We start from the raw sequence: 19957 nt of genomic DNA, 5'->3' as shown, positions 1-19957 counted from the left end.
AACTCCAATATTCTCTATATAAATATCTTCCCTCTGACATCCAACGTCCTTTAAACATGAAATTCCTTTTGACATTAGTTTACTGGTGGTAGGGCTTTGTGCAAGCTCGTCTGGGTAGGTACCACCCACTCATCAGATATTCTACCGCAAAACAGCAATACTTGATATTGTTGTGTTCCGGTTTGAAGGGTGAGTGAGCCAGTGTAATTACAGGCACAAGGGACATAAAATCTTAGTTCCCAAGGTTGGTGGCGCATTGGATATGTAAGCGATGGTTGACATTTCTTACAATGCCAATGTCTAAGAGCGTTGGTGACCACTTACCATCAGGTGGCCCATATGCTCGTCCGCCTTCCTATTCTAAAAAAAAAAAAAACCATTTATCAAATATCTAATTAAATTTATTGTAAGAAATAAAATAAAATTATAATTATTTTTATATTTAGTGTAAACCTGTTCACATTGAATCTCTCCAAAACCTGATTTATTCAGTTTTCTGTGGCCAAAACAAAACCAGAGAACATTAGTCTTAAGGTTCACGCATGCTACTACCCCAGTGATTCTGTTGCTTCCTGTTCATGCTTTGAGATAGCTAAATCTGCGACCGTCAAATATCTAGGAGTTATTTTGGACGAAAAACTTAGTTAGCACTCTCATATAGGCATCACAACTGCGCGCACCAGAAAACTTATTTGGGTTTTCAAGAAGTTGATGTGCGTTGCTGATTTAGATACACTCCTTATGTAATCATGAAGCTATTCATTATTAAAATTGGCTACTAGGACTAGATTATGAACAAACTGAACTGTTGTTGCTATAATATCTTGTGAAACAAAATACATATACACACACAGACACACACGCAAACACACACATAAATCTTCAGGCACTCCCTTCTAGTATACAGTAAGAAATATTCATTCATAATTTATTTTTTATTTACATAGAACGAAATGTCACTGAAATATGAGAGAGGACACTGATTTCTGTAATACAGGTCTTTGAGCCTAGCTCAGAAATCAATGACTACATTATAATTTGTTACGTTTTATGTGAATAAAGATTATTATTATTGTATTTTTATAAATGGCCTAGATACACCCCAGAAACGGAAAGAAAAAAAACACCATATATCCGATACGATCCGAGACGATAAAGTTAACTACGCTATTAAAATTCGCTATAAATACGGGTCTCAAAATTTAATAGATAAGTCTGGTGAAAAAATAAATTTTATTATTCGACGTACAATTTTCAATCTAAGCATCTATTTATAAAGTCTAAATAAATGGCGTTTAGAACACATTTTTCACTGGTGGTAGGGCTTTGTGCAAGCTCGTCTGGGTAGGTACCACCCACTCATCAGATATTCTACCGCAAAACAGCAATACTTGGTATTGTTGTGTTCCGGTTTGAAGGGTGAGTGAGCCAGTGTAATTACAGGCACAAGGGACATAAAATCTTAGTTCCCAAGGTTGGTGGCGCATTGGATATGTAAGCGATGGTTGACATTTCTTACAATGCTAATGTCTAAGAGCGTTGGTGACCACTTACCATCAGGTGGCCCATATGCTCGTCCGCCTTCCTATTCTATAAAAAAAAAAAAAAAAAAAAAAAAAAAAAAAAAAAAAAAAAAAAAAAAAAAAAAAAAAAAAAAAAAAAAAAAAAAAAAAAAAATCGCGAAGATGATTCCTTCTATCATAGACAACTAGACACTTAAGTGTCAAAAGTTTCAACTTGACGCAATAATGCAATGCACAGATTAGACGTGACACGAGTAACTTCAATGAGTAATTATAGTCTAATGCAAGCACTGTGGTACGACATGTCTGTACGGTAGTCTGTAATTCTTCAAGGTGCGCGCTGCGCGGCATTTTAAAGTCGTGAATTTCAAAGGATTCACTATGGCAGCGAGGCTGTTGGGTCGTTTTGAGGATATTATTGCCTTTTGACCTTTTCGTTTGACAAAAGTCTGCCTCGTTGGTCTAGTGGCTCTATATAAGGCCGCAGACCCTGAGGTCCTGGGTTAAATTCCCAGGTCGGGCCAATAAAAAGTTACTGAGATATAAGAGGACATTATTATTATGATTATTATTGCCTTTTGACCTTTTCGTTTCACAAAATTATCAGTTTGATTAGATAGGTATAGAAGTAAAGTAATGTATACGTTTATAACACGGAATGACTATTCATTACGTATTAATTCGTATTCGTTACGTTTACCTTGATGTCAATAATTGTAATTGTCCTAAAATAACTAATGAAACAAATTTTTGAACTAATGAAACATATTTTGTCCCAAACAGATGAACATCAACTTTAGCAATGCCGCGGGTATACCGTGCAACCTCGCATATAAATAATTCAATTTATCTTACTCTCGCGCCAAGTTATAATTAGTATTTGCTTGGTATAGATTTTTTTATATACGTAATGATTAAATTAAAACCTTTCGACTCAACAAGATTCTACAGTATTTGAATTAAAAATATATCAGAAAATATATCAGAAAAATTTGTAGAACCAGTGTTACTACAGGCACAAGGGACATAACATCTCAGTTCTCAAGTTTGGTGGCGCATTGGAGAGGTAAAGAATGGTTATTACTTCTTACCTCACCAATGTCTATGGGCGGTAGTGACCACTTACAATCAGGTGGCCCATTTGCTCGTCCACCTTTTTTTTTAACGCTGGAAAAACGCATTACGCGTTTCCTCCACGGGAACAGTGGGGGGGTATGTGGGACTCGCCGGTGTCCAAGGCGCCGAGTGCGCCCCGAACATCGGAATACCCACTAAAAAACCAGCGGTACCCTTTTCGTCTTAACGAGGAGCGCCACGGGATCGCTTTCGCATGCTACCGTGGCTTGCTCGTCCGCCTGCCCATAACATAAAAAATACCTTCAGTATATTTATTACATATACATAAATTGAAATGAATTGTATTAGAAATATGTGTATGTGCATATAGCATTATGTATCAACATATTTCTATCTTTGGAATGGTATACTAACTTATATTTATTGCGATAAACATCGCAATAACGCTTTAAATTAAATAAGGCTTAAGTTGGATTAACTTTCTTTATCTAGTTTAAGCTAGATAAAGAAAAATAAAAATATATATTTTTTAAATTATTTATTAACGTTTAAAACTTCTAAGCCCACACGATACTCTCAATCCAATCAACAAAACTGGAAACTCTGGTGTAGACGCCGGGCTGGTTGGATCGAGCGCATCCAAAGCCGAATGACGTCAAACCGATCACATAGTGTATTGACCCTTCGTTGGATTCAGGAAGAGGTATTTTCATTTGAAGAGGTCCGCCCGAATCACCCTGCAATAAAATTCATTTTATTCAACCACAATGTTTTTTTTTTATATACTCCACCTGATGGTAAGTGGTAGTAGAGTCCAAACGCGACGACAGCCGGTACAGTCAGGAAGAATGTTTTGCACTAGCCGCCTCCGCTTTGCCGGCCCGCACGATGGCCTCTTCACGCCCCGTTAGAAGGAAACCCAACCCGGGTTAGACTTATGAAGGAATGGGGAAAGCAGGAAAAGAGAGAATAATTCCTCAGAACACTCGCCGTGATACAGTTGATAGAAAGCGCTTAGCGCTGCTATCTCTCGACGCAATTGTAAAGGCTCGAGGGTGTTTGTGACCTTTACGTCGCCAATAATGCTGACCGCACGTCGCTGCAACCGGTCCAAGGCCTCCAGTAGGTACTTAGCGGAGCCATCCTAAAGTTGCGAGCAATATTCAACGCAAGACCGTACCTGTGTTTTATACAATAGGCACAGTTGTTGTGGCGTGAAAAAACGCTGCACCTTGTTCAGAACTCCGAGTTTCCGTGATGCTGTTTTTATAACAGCCTCGATGTAATCCCTTGGACTAAGGTCGCAGCGAACGTCAATCCCCAGCATGGCGATTTTGCTTTGTATCACCAGCGGAGTACCACAGAGGTAGGCAAGAGCCGAAAATGGTAACATTTTCGCTGTGAGAGCGCATACCTGTGTTTTCTTGGCATTAAGCTCAACAAGTTTATCAGAACCCCATTTCGCGATGAGTTCTAACGACCATCGAGTTCAATGATAAGATCCTTCCGCCGCTCCTCAATTTCCGCTCACCCAGCCACTACGCGTCCGTGGTATCTACCACGCACTATACTATCGTCTGCATAGCAATGTATGTTCCCAAGAGAAAGCATTTCATTCATCATTGATATGCAAAAGAAAGAGTGTGGGAGATAGCACAGATCCCTGGGGAACCCCAGCATTCACTACATAGAATTGTGAAGCGCAACCATCAACTAAAACACGAAGGCTAAGCTTGTGTAGGAAACTAGCAATCCAGATGCAAAGCTGAGCAGGCAGACCATATGCCGGCAGCTTGGAGAGAAGACTTCTGTGCCAGACCCTGTCGAAAGCCTTGGAAATTCGAGGCTGACAGCTTACGATCCCCCATGCTTGTCGATAGCTTTACCCCAGAGGTTGTAACGTACACTAGAAGATCACCTGTGGACCGTTTTGGTCGAAACCCGTACTGACGATCATTAATTAGACAGGGATCTTCTAGGTAATGGATCAGTTGATTGTTTAGTATCCGTTTCATCACCTTACAAAGTACTGAGGTGATAGCTATTAGCCGATAATTTGCCGGGTCAGACCGATCCCCTTTTTTGGGAACCGCTTGCACATTAGCTCTTCTCCAAGCCACTGGCACACATCCCGAAGAGAGAGAAACTTGGAACAGGCGCGTTAACACAGGAGACAGCTCCGCTGCGCACTTCTTCAGCACTATGGCTGGTTTTCCATCGGGACCGCTAGCTTTCCGTACATCAAGTAATTGCAGCTCTGCACGCACATCACGTTGCCTGATTTTGATGTCAGGGTTCGTGTGGCAACATGAAGGTATTGTTGATGGCAGCGCACTACAATCATCGATCACCGAGTTATCGGCAAAGAGTTTAGCCAGGAGATCGGCTTTCTCTTGCGGACTGTGAGATAGCGATCCGTCCGGATTTATGAGCGGTGGCAGCGAAGGTTGGCAGAAATTGTTTTGCACAGATTTGCTCAGACACCAGAAGCCATACAGAAGTACAATGCGCTGTGCATCCGATCTCGTGTATGACTTCCTACAGGACTTGGAGTTTTTGTTGTAGTTTGCTTCATTTGCTTTGATCCACGCGCGATATACGCGTACACTTACTCATGAGATCTGAGCTAGGAATGTAGTATTCTAATCCCAACATGATCTCATCAGCAAGGTTTCTTCCAAGGGACTGACGCATAATAATTGCGCATACCGTCTCAATCTGCCGACTTATAGTACCAAAAGCGACGTTTGCATAGCGCTGGTGGCGGCAATTTGGCCTGTGGCACTTTGGTAGATATAAGGCTGTGATCCGAAGAACCAACTAGAGCTTGAACCACAACCTAATATTCCACCGGGTGAGAAGTTAGCAGAAGGTCCAGTAGAGAAGGCGCTTGCCCATCAATATCTGGGATATTTGTTGGCTAATCAACCAGTTGGGTTAAGTCATGTGTGAGAGTAAAAGCATGAACAGTCCTTCCAGCATGGTCAGTTTTGAGAGACTTCAACCATGATTCATGGTGAGCATTAAAATCCCCCAAAAAACACCAATTCCGCATTAGGAAACTGCTCTTGGTCTAAGATGGTCAAACAATCGGCTTCTCTGCAAGTCACCATTGTGAGATCTGGAGAGGCACACGTAGACTCGACTCTGACGAACCAGGTCCACACGTACCACCAACATGGAGAAGGAGGGGTCCTCCAAGCAGCGCAGTCGGTGACAACAAACATCCGTCCTGACGAACAAGCATATTCTGGCTTTCGCTTTGAAGGATTCTTCAAGCATGTAGCCGGGATAGTTAAGGTAGCTGGTATCGACAGGACGGAGTATTTGTGTCTCCGTGATAAACAACATTGCTGGCCGTGCTGTCTCGAGATGGTGGTGCACAGCGTTGAGGTTGGCATGGAGTCCACGAATGTTAGAGAACTCGACCTCAAACAGCGTGAGTATGGTGGGGGTGTGCAATGCTGAACGACCGTTATTTCTGCTTTGTTGCGCTACCATTTGGGAAAAAAATGGAAAAGAGACGTGAAACGAGCGACGTATTGCCACGATAGGAATAGGCAAAGTGTGGAGGCGTGTTTCCCCAAGTGGTTGCCATAAGGGGAAAATACACTGATCCGCCGGACGGAAGTGCCCCCGAACTCCCCCGGAAATGACCGGTCTCCACCTTCCGGTCACCAACCGGCAAGAAGGTCTACCCCGAGATTATACGTGGCCTGGTGGGGCAGTCTCATGATCTCGTAGGCACACTCGGGCCCCTGTACTCTGCCACGGGCGGCCAGCGAAACAGCCGTTTCTTCGGGTCTCCCTGTCCAGTAGGTCAATACAGTTTCCCCCGGCATTGGTTAAACAGCCGTCTCCAATGGACCAATACCTATCGCGGCAATGCTTGCTAGGGCACTGGGGTACAGCCAGTGCCCGAGCAAGCATGGCTGACCTCGAAACGCGGCTGCAAGCAGCCACTTAACGAGTTTTTCACCATACGTATGGTGGTAACAAGCCAGGCGGATAACTACATTCTTGGAATTGGGATTTCCTCCATTTCTTAATTTTGAATCCTGATGTATTGGTGTTTGTAATAATTGTTTTCGATTTAAAGTTGACAATTGCCGAATTTCTTATTTATCTTAAAACAAATAAAAATAACACAATTGTACAATAGGTAAGTATAGAGTAATGTGAATCATATTTTAAAAGCGGTTTAGACCCATTTATTATTTTATCAATATCTGTCATTGATTGGTCCTTAGCGACATTTGCAAGTTTTTCTAAGTTTATTTCCACTCATTTTATTGGTTTCAAATTTGATTCGAGAGATTTAAATTTCATTTTATCACAGCAAGGGTCATTAATTAGGTTAAAGTCGGACGTTATTGGTTTAACAATCATGTTTTTATAATTTCTAGTTGAAAATTCCTTGTTTTTGTAGAAGGCTTTGCAATTAAGCGGTAAGTTCAATATACCAGTACCTAATACTTTAAAATCTAATATTTAATATTTGTGTTTGTCATTCGACAGTGAGCTTAACAGACTCGGTTTCAACGAATAACCATCTGTTATCAGTCAGTTCTTGCCACATATCGAGTTTTCCATGAATTATTTTAGTTTCACATTGTTTAGGTAATTTATATAAAACATTACTCAAAATTTCTGTTTCACAAGTAGGAATATTTTGAATTGAATATACATTATGTTTATTATAAATATGAATTTGATTAACAACTATAATACAATCTTTTCAATCATTAAAATACACATATGTTGTCTTATCTCTACTTATGGCTATGTAATTACAATTCGGAATTACCATCGCATAGGAATAAAGGTGATGTCTGTCATGTGGAATCGCTACAGGTATAGTTTTGTACAAACTGTATTCTATTCCAGTAACTAAGGGTATCTTAATTACAAATACAATTTTCTTATCTACATAATAACATGATAGTTGCGCTAAATCAATTAAATAATGTCAAAAAAAAAAGCCGAGATGGCCTAGTGGTTAGAACGCGTGAATCTTAACTCGATGATCGTGGGTTCAAACCCGGGTAAGCACCACTGAATTTTCATGTGCTTAATTTGTGATTAAAATTCATCTCGTGCTTGACGGTGAAGGAAAACATCGTAAGGAAACCTGCATGTGTCTAATTTCATTGAAATTATGTCACATGTGTATTCTACCAACCCGCATTGGAGCAGCGTGGTGGAATAAGCTCTAAAAACCTTCTCCTCAAAAAGGGAGAGGAGGCCTTAGCCCAGCAGTGGGACATTAACAGGCTGTTACTGAATTAAATAATGTATATATTTAAAGTTATTATAAAAACTTAAAGGCAATTCTGAATGCTTAACTAAATTTCTAATATTATGAGACAATTACTCATAGAGTTGTTTCGGTGTAATAACAGATGGATGAATCGAGTAACTCTTTGTAAACTATTTAGAGTCGATGATATTCTCGATTTTAAATCATAGGGTAAATAAACTAGTTTATAAATTTCGTTCATCTTCGATTCTACATATAGTATCGGTGATGTATTGGATAAACTGTTTACACCAATATTTAAGGATTCAATAGCGCTATTCAAACGAGCTTCATTAATTTTAATTGCTTTTAAAGTTTCGTTATGATCATTTATGGCTGCGTTTGTCTTGAGAATTTTATCTTTAAGAAGAGAAGCAAGTTTTTTACTATGATCATCTAAAGTTTGAATTTGAACATATTGTAATAAATATTTATGAATTATATAATTATGGGATGTTTTAATACTAATATATATATATATATATATATATATATATATATATATATATATATATATATATATATATATATATATATATATATATGTATATATGTATATATATATATATATATATATATATATATATAAATATAGTTTTTCCACAGGAAATTTTCACGATAACTGGATAGTAGATGGAAAATCAACTCACAGAAATAGTTTCATACACTTCATTGTTGGTTTGACTGGAATCTAGATGTGAAGCCTTGATTAGGTGTGAGGACGACGTCAGGATGATATCACCGTTAGATCGGTGCTGGATATGAAGCCGCGTCGGGCGTGTATGTGCCAATAGCTGAATGCCGCTCACCGCACAGTGGATTCTATCAGTGACTCAGGATGCCGGGATATTTCCGGCTTAGAATCGTCTAATTCTATGACCTTGGTTGAGTTCGGATCAGGAACTTCTGGATCACTTACACATACACTGAACACTTACTAGAACTTGCACTATTTATTAGGCACTATGGAATATTTTCTGGGATCCCACCGCTGCCAACAAAATGTTATCACGAGAAAAACTCGGGTCTTTTTCATCTAAACCTTCCCCATTAATAACTCCATCCATTTGTAAAAACCGCATGAAAGAATTTTCGGTAGATTTTGAGTCAGATAGACAGACAGACGCGGTTGAGGGACTTTGTGTAATAAGATGTAGCGATAAATTAAATCCTTACTACGATCTCTTTAATATACACTACACTTTATAGTTTAATATTAAGTGTTCGTATATTAAATGTAAATTTCTTTATCCTTCGATTATTATATCAAAAAACGATTATGATAGTTCAGTTGTATAATAATTAAGAGTCTAGACTCTACAGTCTTTCAGATCTTTTGGTTTCGAATAGTTTATCCATGTATATATTTTTATCTAATATGTTTTAAATGCAAGAATTCTATTTTTTCTCTTCACTACCATAAAAATTGACATTATAGGATAACTTATGACTAATTAAAAAACATGAACTTTAAATATTATTACCTAGACTTTGATGTCCTATGTAAATTGATAATAATAATAACAAAACTTGTTTTAAAATTAGTTTGGGTGTTGGTACTAATACCGTTGCATACAATGTCTGAAGTTAATAATTATTTTACTTGTCTGCTAATTATTGTATAATTTTTTCATCGCATTTTTAAAAATTTAACATTCAATCCTTCGTATAATTTATAATAAATTACCACTTATAATTAGAAAAATAAATAGTATTTTTAATCGAACAGATGAAAATGAGAAAGCAATCTTTTGTACTGATAAATTAGCTTCGTTCAGAAATAGCTTACAACAGAATATGCGCCATAGTATTTACCTTACACGTGTCTACACCGCCCGCCAGTTTCCCGGCGCATATCTGATGCTCCTGAATTCCACACCAATGTCTACTGCGAAACGGGCTCAGCAAATCGTCACACTGCTCTGAATCTACGATATCAACTACAGCTGCTTGTAATTCCGGAGATACTTTTTTTGTAGCTGAAATATTTTATATTACCGATTAAAAATCTCGTGTCACGGTGTTTGTGGTCGAACTCCTCCGAAACGGCTCGACCGATTTTTATGAAATTTGTTATGTTTGTTTGGGAGACATGAGAATAGGTCGTAAAGTATATTTTATACCACTAGGCAATAAGGGTGTCCCTATCCAGATTTTTTTTGCTATTTTTTTGTCATTTTTTTAATTTTGTATTTTATTTTGATTTAGCGTCAAAAAATACTTATAAGCCCAAATTTTCACCCACCTAACCCATCATCACATTTTTTATCACGATTTTAGTATGAACAATGTCCAAATAATTTAACCGTCGTTTTTATTTCAAACAAAACGAAATGATTCATAGTGTTGAATGACAGATGGCGCTACGTCCGCCTCATCGAACTTCATCCAGCCATGCACAAGTCATTCATTTGTTATGTATCACGATGCAGTGCGTGCAAAATTTCATACGATTGGTTTTAATTTATAAGAAATATTATATACGTCTTTTATGATTGTAAAACTTAAAGTAAAAATACATTTTCGGTATACTGTTTTTCATCAGTAAGTACTATTTGCGTGTGTTTGTTATAGTGAATAATGCCAGCAAGACGCAAGATATGGACCGTCGAACGAATAAAGCAACAAACATGAGTAATGGTAGAGCAGAAAGAACAGACGAACAAATCCAACAAGATACATCGTATAAAAATATATATAAAAACTGTAAATTGCTAATAATGTAAAGACAGTTTTGAATCGATTGAAAGGCAATAAAAAGACGCTTTTGCCTCACTGTAATTATAAAAGGATTAATTTGAATAATATTAATTACGAGTCAACGATGCGATAGCGAAATAGCCAGCGCAAAGATTTCGTATGTTCCATTCGTATGTACTATGATTATCACATATTCTACCACCAAAAAGCAATATTTAGTATTGTTGAGTTCCGGCTTAAAGGGCGATGGAGCCAGTTTACCTACAGGCACACGGGGTAATTTAGTTCCCAAGGTTGGTGGCGCATTCACGATGTAAGGAATGCTAAAAAAGCTCTGTCTCATAAGGTGGGACGAATATAAGATGAGCCATAACTCACACACAAAATCCGTAGACAGAACCTAAGAAAACAATAATAATAAACACATGAAAAAATTCGCAGGGTAGTGCTTTATGCATATATGTATAATGACAATCGATAAGTAGCAAGGCCAAACGATGTCCGTTTATTTACTATTACTTATTTACGAATTTACCATTCAATATTGTCATGATCTTTTAATAATGACTTGTTAGGAAATTTATTGCCAGTTCTTCTCAGTTGAAAGAATATTCTGTGCGTTGTAAACAAAAACTTCAAATTCGAAAGATGATTCATGAGCATCGAAATGCCTACTACATAACTACGTTCGATAAAGTCATTTTATTTTAAATCATATCTGTGAAGGCATCCTTTGGCATAATTGAAATATAAGAATTTATTTGCGTTTTCAGTGGATCTTCGCAATATTTAAACAGGTTATCAACTTATGTATAGTATGTAACATAAGAAAAGTAATCATGTTTTTTTGTAATTTAAACAAACTAATTATAAAAACTCAACAATATGAAAACAAAATAAATACCTGTTTCAACAACCCCCCATCCAGTTAAAGTAGCTGATGTTCCAAGATCGTCAGTACTAAAGTTACTCCATAGGCAGGCTGGTTGCACGTATCTTGAAAATTCACTAATTTCAGCTATTTCAATTAGCGCTATATCATAATACCTTTTTGGCGCCGCATACAGCGGGTGTGAATATATTCGCAAAATTTTAGCGTCTGTTGGTTCATTCAAGTTGTAGGCCTGTGATAAAACACGTATACATACATATTTGGTGTGAATTCACAAAATTAAGTTAAATTTCAAGTATTACATAATAGTTTTCACTGGTGGTAGGGCTTTGGCAAGCTCTAGGTAAGTACCACCCACTCATCAGATATTCTACCGCAAAACAGCAGTACTTGGTATTGTTGTGTTCCGGTTTGAAGGGTAATTAGAGACACAAGGGACATAACATCTTAATTTCCAAGGTTGGTGGTGCATTGGCTATGTGAGCGATGGTTAACATTTCTTGCTATGCCAATGTCTATGGGCGTTGGTGACCACTTACCATCAGGTGGCCCATATGCTCTTCCGCCTTCCTATTATATAAAAAAATATGTTTATTAGTATTATCAACAATAAAGCAATACCTTAATCGATGATAATAATAACAAAACAACTTAAATACATAGCTACGCCTATATTCCAGTAAATATTTTTGTCGTGTCAAAAATTTAGTATGTTAACATACCGTGCCGCGAATAGCACGTAAAGCCATTGTTGCGCTGATTTCTTGTCGGACTGTCTTCTGATTGGATTATGAGAGTCAGGGAATAGCACATGGCACTATAATATGTTTTGCGCAGTGGGCTAATCTCTCTCGAGTTTGGCCGCCATGGATGAAATCGGCAAGTAGGTCATCATCATAAGGTGAGTTGCTGGTATAAATATAGCAAAGTTTTGGAATTTCATTATGTTAATAACATGGAAATCATACTTACGATGTCGATAATATTTTTGTCCCCAAGTCTGACAATCTCAGGTATAGGACTCGCTAATCTCGAATCACTTCGTGATTTTGTACAATGTGCGGCAGTGAGTGTAAACTTCGAGCTGATGAGTGTGCACCCACACATAAATATCCATGTACCGTGAACAACCCTCCATCCGACCGCGCCCTTAAAAATTATAATTTTGAGATACAATTATTATCAGAGAAAAGTATTATAATTCACAAACTATGTTGGATGTTTTAACGTTAGGTTTGAGCCTATACAAAATATTGAAAATAGAACATCTGTGATCTGTCTATTATATTCTATGTTATTAATAACATACTAAATCAAAAAAAAAAAAATTAGACTTAAAAAAATCTGCACATACCATATGTGGAAATTCCCCAGGGAATGTATCTCTACCGCCTATTACAACAAAATGCGGTACAATTTTCATGCTCTTACTTTGATATAATTTTAAACCTGTACAAAAGAAAACATGGTAATATTTTGAAGTTAAAAATAATTTACAAGTAATTTGAGGTCCATATTGTGTTGTCAATACAAATCTTCAGGTCAATCGGTTGGGTGGAACTTGTTTCAAATTAACTGCCATATTAGATACGCACACACTAAAATTCAGAAAAAAAACTTACATTCATCGTTCTTTTTTTTTTTATTTTCTCGGTTTGTTCTTTCCCATATATATTCAAAACATTCTGGAAACAAAATATTTGTATTAATTCTATTTATCCTTTCTATTTCATCATCATCATCATCACTCGTTTCATCTGCGCATTGTGGCAAACTGCATGGAAAAAGGATTTGAGATTTTTATATCGGCGATAGTAACAACAAATTTATGATGGCTTAGATTTTCATTAAAACGAGGAGGAGCCTGTGCCGTTTAATTTAGTACAAGGAATAATTTTCTATGAGATTCTCTTAATGATTTTGATTATATATCTATTATATATAGAAGGCTTTATGTCGGATGTGCTAATGAGTATAAGGAGATTATAGATTGAGAAAGCCTTACAAATAAACGTAGCTTAGCACCTTAGTTAAAGAAGAAGACAAAGCATTTAGTTAAACATCACCCGCTAAACTAAGTTTATGAGTAAGGCCGTTAGTGTGATATTAATACAGGCAGTTACATTATTTTACCTCAGTATTAGCGTATATTTAATAAAGCGATAATATTACTTAAAAAAGATGTCATTACTAGCTTCACTTATCCTGCGACCTGGTTTCCTGAAATCTGGTTTAGGTGGGTCATATTTGCATGGATCGTCCGTCGTACTTGCAGGAGTTGAGGTCACAAATGGAGGTAACAAATCGAGGTTGTAATTAGCCTAAAAAGGTGAGATACACATATTTTTAAAATAATAAACGACCCGGGTAGTGTTCATTGAATTATATTTGTTATAATATAATAATAATAATACTTACAACAGTTTGTTTTTCATGTTTATTAAGCCAAAGTTGTCTCGGGTTATGCTGAAAAAAGAGTTTGCCAAATTAATTAATCTACCTACAAACAGAACTAGCTAGTCGTCCCGGCTTCGCACGGGTAGATAGTAAGTAAATGTATTTTAGATAGGATTTGCGTAAAATTCGTTCTTAGTAAGCGTCTGCGTCGGAGAAGGAGTAACTGTGACAAATTTTAAGTCAATCAGGGCGATAGATTAAGAGATCTCGTGATAAGTGGTATTTCGCATAAATATATTATATATATGTCAAGGATTCAAATGGATTGCCATTTAAATGGCCGTTATTGTCGTCCAATATGTTGATTTTATTAAATCAGTCGTCCGGCGCTGGCGCTTTCCTGAAAGCAAGAGACGAAGAGACCAAGGAGATCGCTCGACAAACGATCACACGCGCTACTGACACCATTATATTTTATATTTCCATCAGTCGGCTGCATAATAAAAATATTCGTTTCATATTTTTTTCACAACTTGACGTCTGAAAACCGACTAGTAACCCATAAGATGTCAATCACGTTGTGTGGTGTTGCTATTCTAATAAAATAAGTGACTTCGTATACCCGCTTAAATTTCTTATCTCTGACATATATAGATCAGGCTAAATATTATATTATATTATTTAGCCTGATAATACAGCTTAGTTAGATAAAATATAACGTTTATCTACTGTATTACTCGACAGCAGTTTAACAACGTCCTAAGATATGATTATTTAATAGACAACTCATATTTCACAACTTCATTGAGGTCACTTTGAAATAATTGTTATACTACTGAGGTCAAGTCCGTCATTTACTATTTTATGACACAGTAACTGTCTACTTGGCAGCATACCCCGAGGCCCGTATCGGATTGCTGTTCCATCGGTTCGAAGACTAAGGGAATATTAAACATATTAGTGCACCTGTGTTTGCGTACAAATTTGGGTACTATATTGGGTATCTAGTAAGTTAATAGTCTGCAGTATGTCTCCCTTTATAATGTCCGTCGTGGCCGAAATCGTTCAGAAAGACATCATTTTATGACACCAAAACAAACTTCCGATATTCTAATCGCTTATAACTTTTTACTTGATTATAATGTCTTCTAATACATACCATTTTGTACAGCGTCAAATTGAAAAGCATAACGTCACCAGATCCTGTGAAAAAGAAATAACAATTGTTTAAGTACACAAAAATACCAAATTTATTATGTTTGGTATCTGAATATATGTATTTATGGTAGTTAAAAATGCTTCTTTCTTATTGGACGTCAAGCGGCGGCAACTATTACGCATAAATAGTAATTTTATTAGATAATGTATTATTAGTTACAATATTATGTTCGAACATAAACATAGTTTAATAAATGTCTCCAATTTCACAATCAATCTTTAAGTTACCCTGTTGTAAACTCAAAACCAAAATCAATCAAACGCATAGGACTAAATCAAATTTATGCCCTATAAATATGTATTAGGTACCTACAGCCTGTTGTGCTAGCCATTTGCATTTAATGTCATTAAAAAATAACCAGTGCAGGCTCACTTTACACAGTACAGTAACAGCCCGTTAATATTCCACTGCTGGGCTAAGGCAAGAGGCCTCCCCTTTGAGGAGAAGGTTTGGAGCTTATTCCACCACGCTGCTCCAATGCGGGTTGGTAAAATATACATGCGACAAAATTACAATGAAATTAGACACATGCAGGTTTTCTCAAGATATTTTCCTTCACCGTCAAGCACGAGATGAATTATAAACACAAATTAAGCACATGAAAAATCAGCGGTGCATGCCCGCATTTAATATTGTGTAGATGAATCGATTCGATTGTAGTCAATACGCAACACGTTGTGGTGGTGATATAAAAGTCATCCAAACGAGTTTCGAATACAGATTTAATGTTTTGTTTTGGATATAATCTAAATTGAATGATTTTATTTTTGATGACCTTAACATTCTCAAATGGGTCAGCGAATTTATTATCGAATCTTTGGAAGTAAAATAAAGATAAATACTTAAATGGATAGTGTCGTATTATAAATAATGATATATTAATCAAGAACTGCTTGTTGTGCATAATACAGCAGAGCTATTAGTAAATCGCATGGAATATGTAAATCTATGGCTTTTTATATATAAGTGCTCCTCCTTCGATTGGAATAGGCTACAGTAGGTTCCGTCGCAATAAAATGAAATATATCGGTATTAACGTACATACAAACTAGATATATATGTATGTGGCATCTTTGGGTGTCTGTGTGTGTGAATGTGTATAGTCTTTGGTATGGCTTTACAATTAAGAAGATAACGATTGAAAGACTTCATTCAAATTTGAAACATTTGAATTTTTAAGCTACTAAACCTATGTGTAGTTATCTATATTTTGTTGAATAACTTCACAGTAAATATGTAGCGCATTTTGACGTTTAATTCCCGTCTTATATTTTTTTGAATCTACATCAATCTACTGGGCTTGTAAATAAAGAATTTAAATGCGTGTTAATTAGTGGGTGTCTATATATGTATACATGTCACTTGGACAACCATCACATTTTCTACCGGTTAACAAAAATACAATAACAGTTTATTTTGATGAAGATGACGATGAACGATGAAAGGGATGGTTAAATCTCTTACAGCAAAAGTGTAGTGGTAGCACTCACCACCAGGTAGCCATATGATAGTCTGCCTACCATTTTGTACCAATTTTTATCATATAAAAATAGGTACAAAATAAATATCGAATCGTCGCCTTAAATTCGTCATTTAAGTTGTAATTGTATATTCTCATTAACAATGTATATTATTTTCTTTACTTTAATAAATCGTTTTTCGTCGTAGAGAAAGATTCCTGTGGCAAAACAAAATTATTTGCGAAATTAAATTGTACACAATTACAATTTAGACAAAAAACCGCTAAAATTCCTTCGCCGGTTCATCTCAGATCAGGGTGGGATCTTTTCCGAAACAGTAGTTGCTCTTATTATAGTAGTACTTACAGTAGTCTTAGCCCTTAGGTTACATCCTATGGGTAGTCCACTAGCGACAATGGAGTAAGGACTGAGTAAGAGTAATATTTCTACCCGTGCCAATGTCTATGTGTGGACATGAGCAACCGTCTAATAAAAAAATCCAAGTTTTTTTGTCTGTATTTTCAAGTCTCGAGTAAATATTTTCTATACGACCTTTTGAACATGAACATGGCTGCATAACGTTACAATAAATTAAAACAATAAAACTTACCTCATTCTTATATAAGTGTGTAAGTAAGTAAGTGAATATTAAGTTTTTGTAAGTAGTTTGTGTTATCTAGGGTTATGCTTGATTATATAAAAAGCTTAATAAATATGATGGACGCCAAAAACCTACCTATTGAAAAACAAATAGTTAATATTAAGAGTTTCATTTTAACAGTATTAAATATATTAAGCATTTATTAATAAATCTAAACATTCAACACGTTATAATTTTAACACAGTAACACGTTATAATCTTCACTAGTGACAATAACTTTAAACTTTTCTTTTATTTCGATATAAAGGAACGCGAATATGGTTCGTGTGATACACCTAACTAACAAAAACAACTGAAAATTTTCTATTTATTTCGTTTTAAATGCTGTTACACATTGGACGGTTGTTTAAGCGAGCGTTTTTTTACAGATAAAAAAAAGTTTTCTGATATATTTTTAATTCATATAATGTAAAACCTTGTTGAGTCAGAAGGTTTTAATTTAATCATTACGTATATAAAAAAAGCTATACCAACAAAATACTAGTTATAACTTGGCGCGAGAGTAAGATACAATTGAATTATTTATATACGAGGTTTCACGGTATACCCGCGGCTTTGCTAAAGTTGATGTTCATCTGTTTAGGACAAAATACTGTTTCTCTCGAAAAACTTCTGTTGTTCAAATATTAAATTAAAAATAATAATTTAGGACAATTACAATTGTCACAAATGCTAGTATTATAGCGTTAAAACGCCCTGTGTTAAAAATATCAAGTTATGTTAATAATACAACAACAGCATCTCAAACTTGTTCAACAAGATGATGCATCTTGCTCGATTATATAATTAGGAAAGTGACGAGCCGGTTGGCGTGGTTGGTAGATACTTGCCTTTCACGCCGAAGGTTGTAGATTCGATTCACACCCAGGACATACATTTGTGTGCATGAACATGTCTGTTTGTCCTGCGCCTGGGTGTAATTATCTATATAAGTATGTATTTACAAAAGAAAAGTAGTATATGTAGTATATCAGTTGTCTGGTTTCCATAGCACAAGCTTTGTACAAACTTCATTTGGGATCAGACAGCCGTGTGTTAAAAATGTCCTAGGATATTATTATTATTATTATAAAGTCCCGTCGTTGTCAATACTATGAGTATTTGAAGCAATCATTTATATTGATTATTTATATGACATACGACTATAGAAATCATAATATTTAATATTGTGTAGATGAATCTATTTGATTGTAGTCAATCATCACCACGAGTTGAGATAAAAGACATCCAAGCGAGTCGAATACAGATTTAATGTTTATAATAATAATAATAATCATTTATTTTCATGAAACATAGTTTTACAGATGTTATGATTTCTTTATAAGTATCTAATACATTACGCCCACGATAGGTACGCAAATATATTTGTTAACAAGTAATTAATATTAAATACAGATCACACCAATTGTACATTAAAATAATTATATTAATATATGTATAAAAAGATTAATATGGAATATATTTAGAATGTATGTGTATTATCGAATAAATTCATGCTTTTGTCTCTGGACGCAACTGTTAGCCGCCATCTTTGAATCATCAAATTCATTAATTATTCATTCATGCAATACATTTTAAATATTCATTATAGTTTATTTATAGTTTTGTTTTAGATATAATCTAAATTAAATGATTTTGTTTTTGATGACCTTAACATTCTCAAATAGAACGGAAAATCTAACGACGACCAAGCTTAGCGTGCTAACCATTTTGAATGTCATCGAATTTATTATCGATTCTTTGGAAGTAAAATTAAGATCTACTATCCACTTAAGTAAGTGGATAGTGTTGTATTATAAATAATGATATATTAATCAAGAACTGTTTGTTGTGCATAATACAGCAAAGCTGTTAGCAAATCTTTGTGTGGCTTTTTTATCCTACCTACCTAGAGGTACTCCTCCTTCGATTGGAATAGGCTATAGAATGTATAGTCGAAATAAATGAAATCTATCGGCAATAACGTAAATACAGACCAATTATATATGTATGTTGAATCTTTGTGTGTGTGTGTAGTCTTTGATGTGTCTTCACAATTAAGAAATTAACGATTGAAAGACTTAATTCATATTTGAAACATTTGAATTTTTAAGCTACTAAATCTATGTTTAGTTAACTATATTTTGTTGAATAACTTCTCAGTAAATATGTAGGGCATTTTGACATTTCATTGACGTCTTATATTTTCATCAATCGACTGGACTTGTAAATAAAGAAATTAGATGCGTGTTAATTAGTAGGTGTCCTATATATGTATATATGTCACTTGAACAATCGACACATATTCTACCACGATGTCTACCATTTTGTACCAATTTTTATCATATAAAATAGGTACAAAATAAATATCGAATCGTCACCTTAAATTCGTCAATCAAGTTGTTTTCAAGTAATATTTACATACATATAGATAAGCAGTAGTATAACCTATATATAATAAAGATGACCCCATAATATTAATTTTAGTCTTATATCATCTAGACCAGACCAACAATCCAGAATCCCACTAAGATTGGTATCACTTCTCTAAGCAATACAACTGGTAACTGGTAAATTCCGAATTTCAACACGGGCAAGCACCACTGAATTTTCATGTGCTTATTTTATCTCGTCACCGGCGGTGAAGGAAAACATCGTGAGGAAACGTGCGAGTTGTGAAACATTTAAAAAAAGTAGACGGTTATTTTCAAATTTTACTAATAAATAAGGAGTCTTATTTTTGTAATATC

General features: G+C 35.6%; 1 protein-coding gene across 1 annotated transcript; it reads right to left on the bottom strand.

Annotated features, from left to right (window-relative positions):
- Positions 1-3123: 3123 nt before the first annotated feature.
- LOC126773480 (trypsin-1-like) lies at positions 3124-16630 on the bottom strand. Its single transcript, XM_050494432.1, has 9 exons — positions 16598-16630; positions 13910-13957; positions 13683-13812; positions 13114-13176; positions 12846-12940; positions 12464-12640; positions 11504-11723; positions 9715-9878; positions 3124-3337 (listed from the first exon to the last, which is right to left on the bottom strand). The coding sequence occupies exons 1-9, from the start codon at positions 16628-16630 to the stop codon at positions 3158-3160; spliced, it is 1110 nt and encodes a 369-aa protein (XP_050350389.1). The 3' UTR covers positions 3124-3157.
- Between the last annotated feature and the right edge of the window lie 3327 nt (positions 16631-19957).

The sequence above is a fragment of the Nymphalis io genome, chromosome 14 (assembly GCF_905147045.1).
Source record: "Nymphalis io chromosome 14, ilAglIoxx1.1, whole genome shotgun sequence".
Lineage (NCBI taxonomy): Eukaryota > Metazoa > Arthropoda > Insecta > Lepidoptera > Nymphalidae > Nymphalis > Nymphalis io.
This window is presented reverse-complemented; position numbering and strand designations above follow the sequence as displayed.

Coding starts and splice junctions, on each gene's coding strand:
- LOC126773480 (XM_050494432.1), bottom strand. CDS start 16,630: ATGGTAGGCAGACTATCATATGGCTACCTGGTG. Junction 12,941..13,113: donor AAAAAAAAAGAACGATGAAT/GTAAGTTTTTTT, acceptor TCTTTTGTACAG/GTTTAAAATTATATCAAAGT. Junction 11,724..12,463: donor ACAAAAATATTATCGACATC/GTAAGTATGATT, acceptor GTTTTATCACAG/GCCTACAACTTGAATGAACC.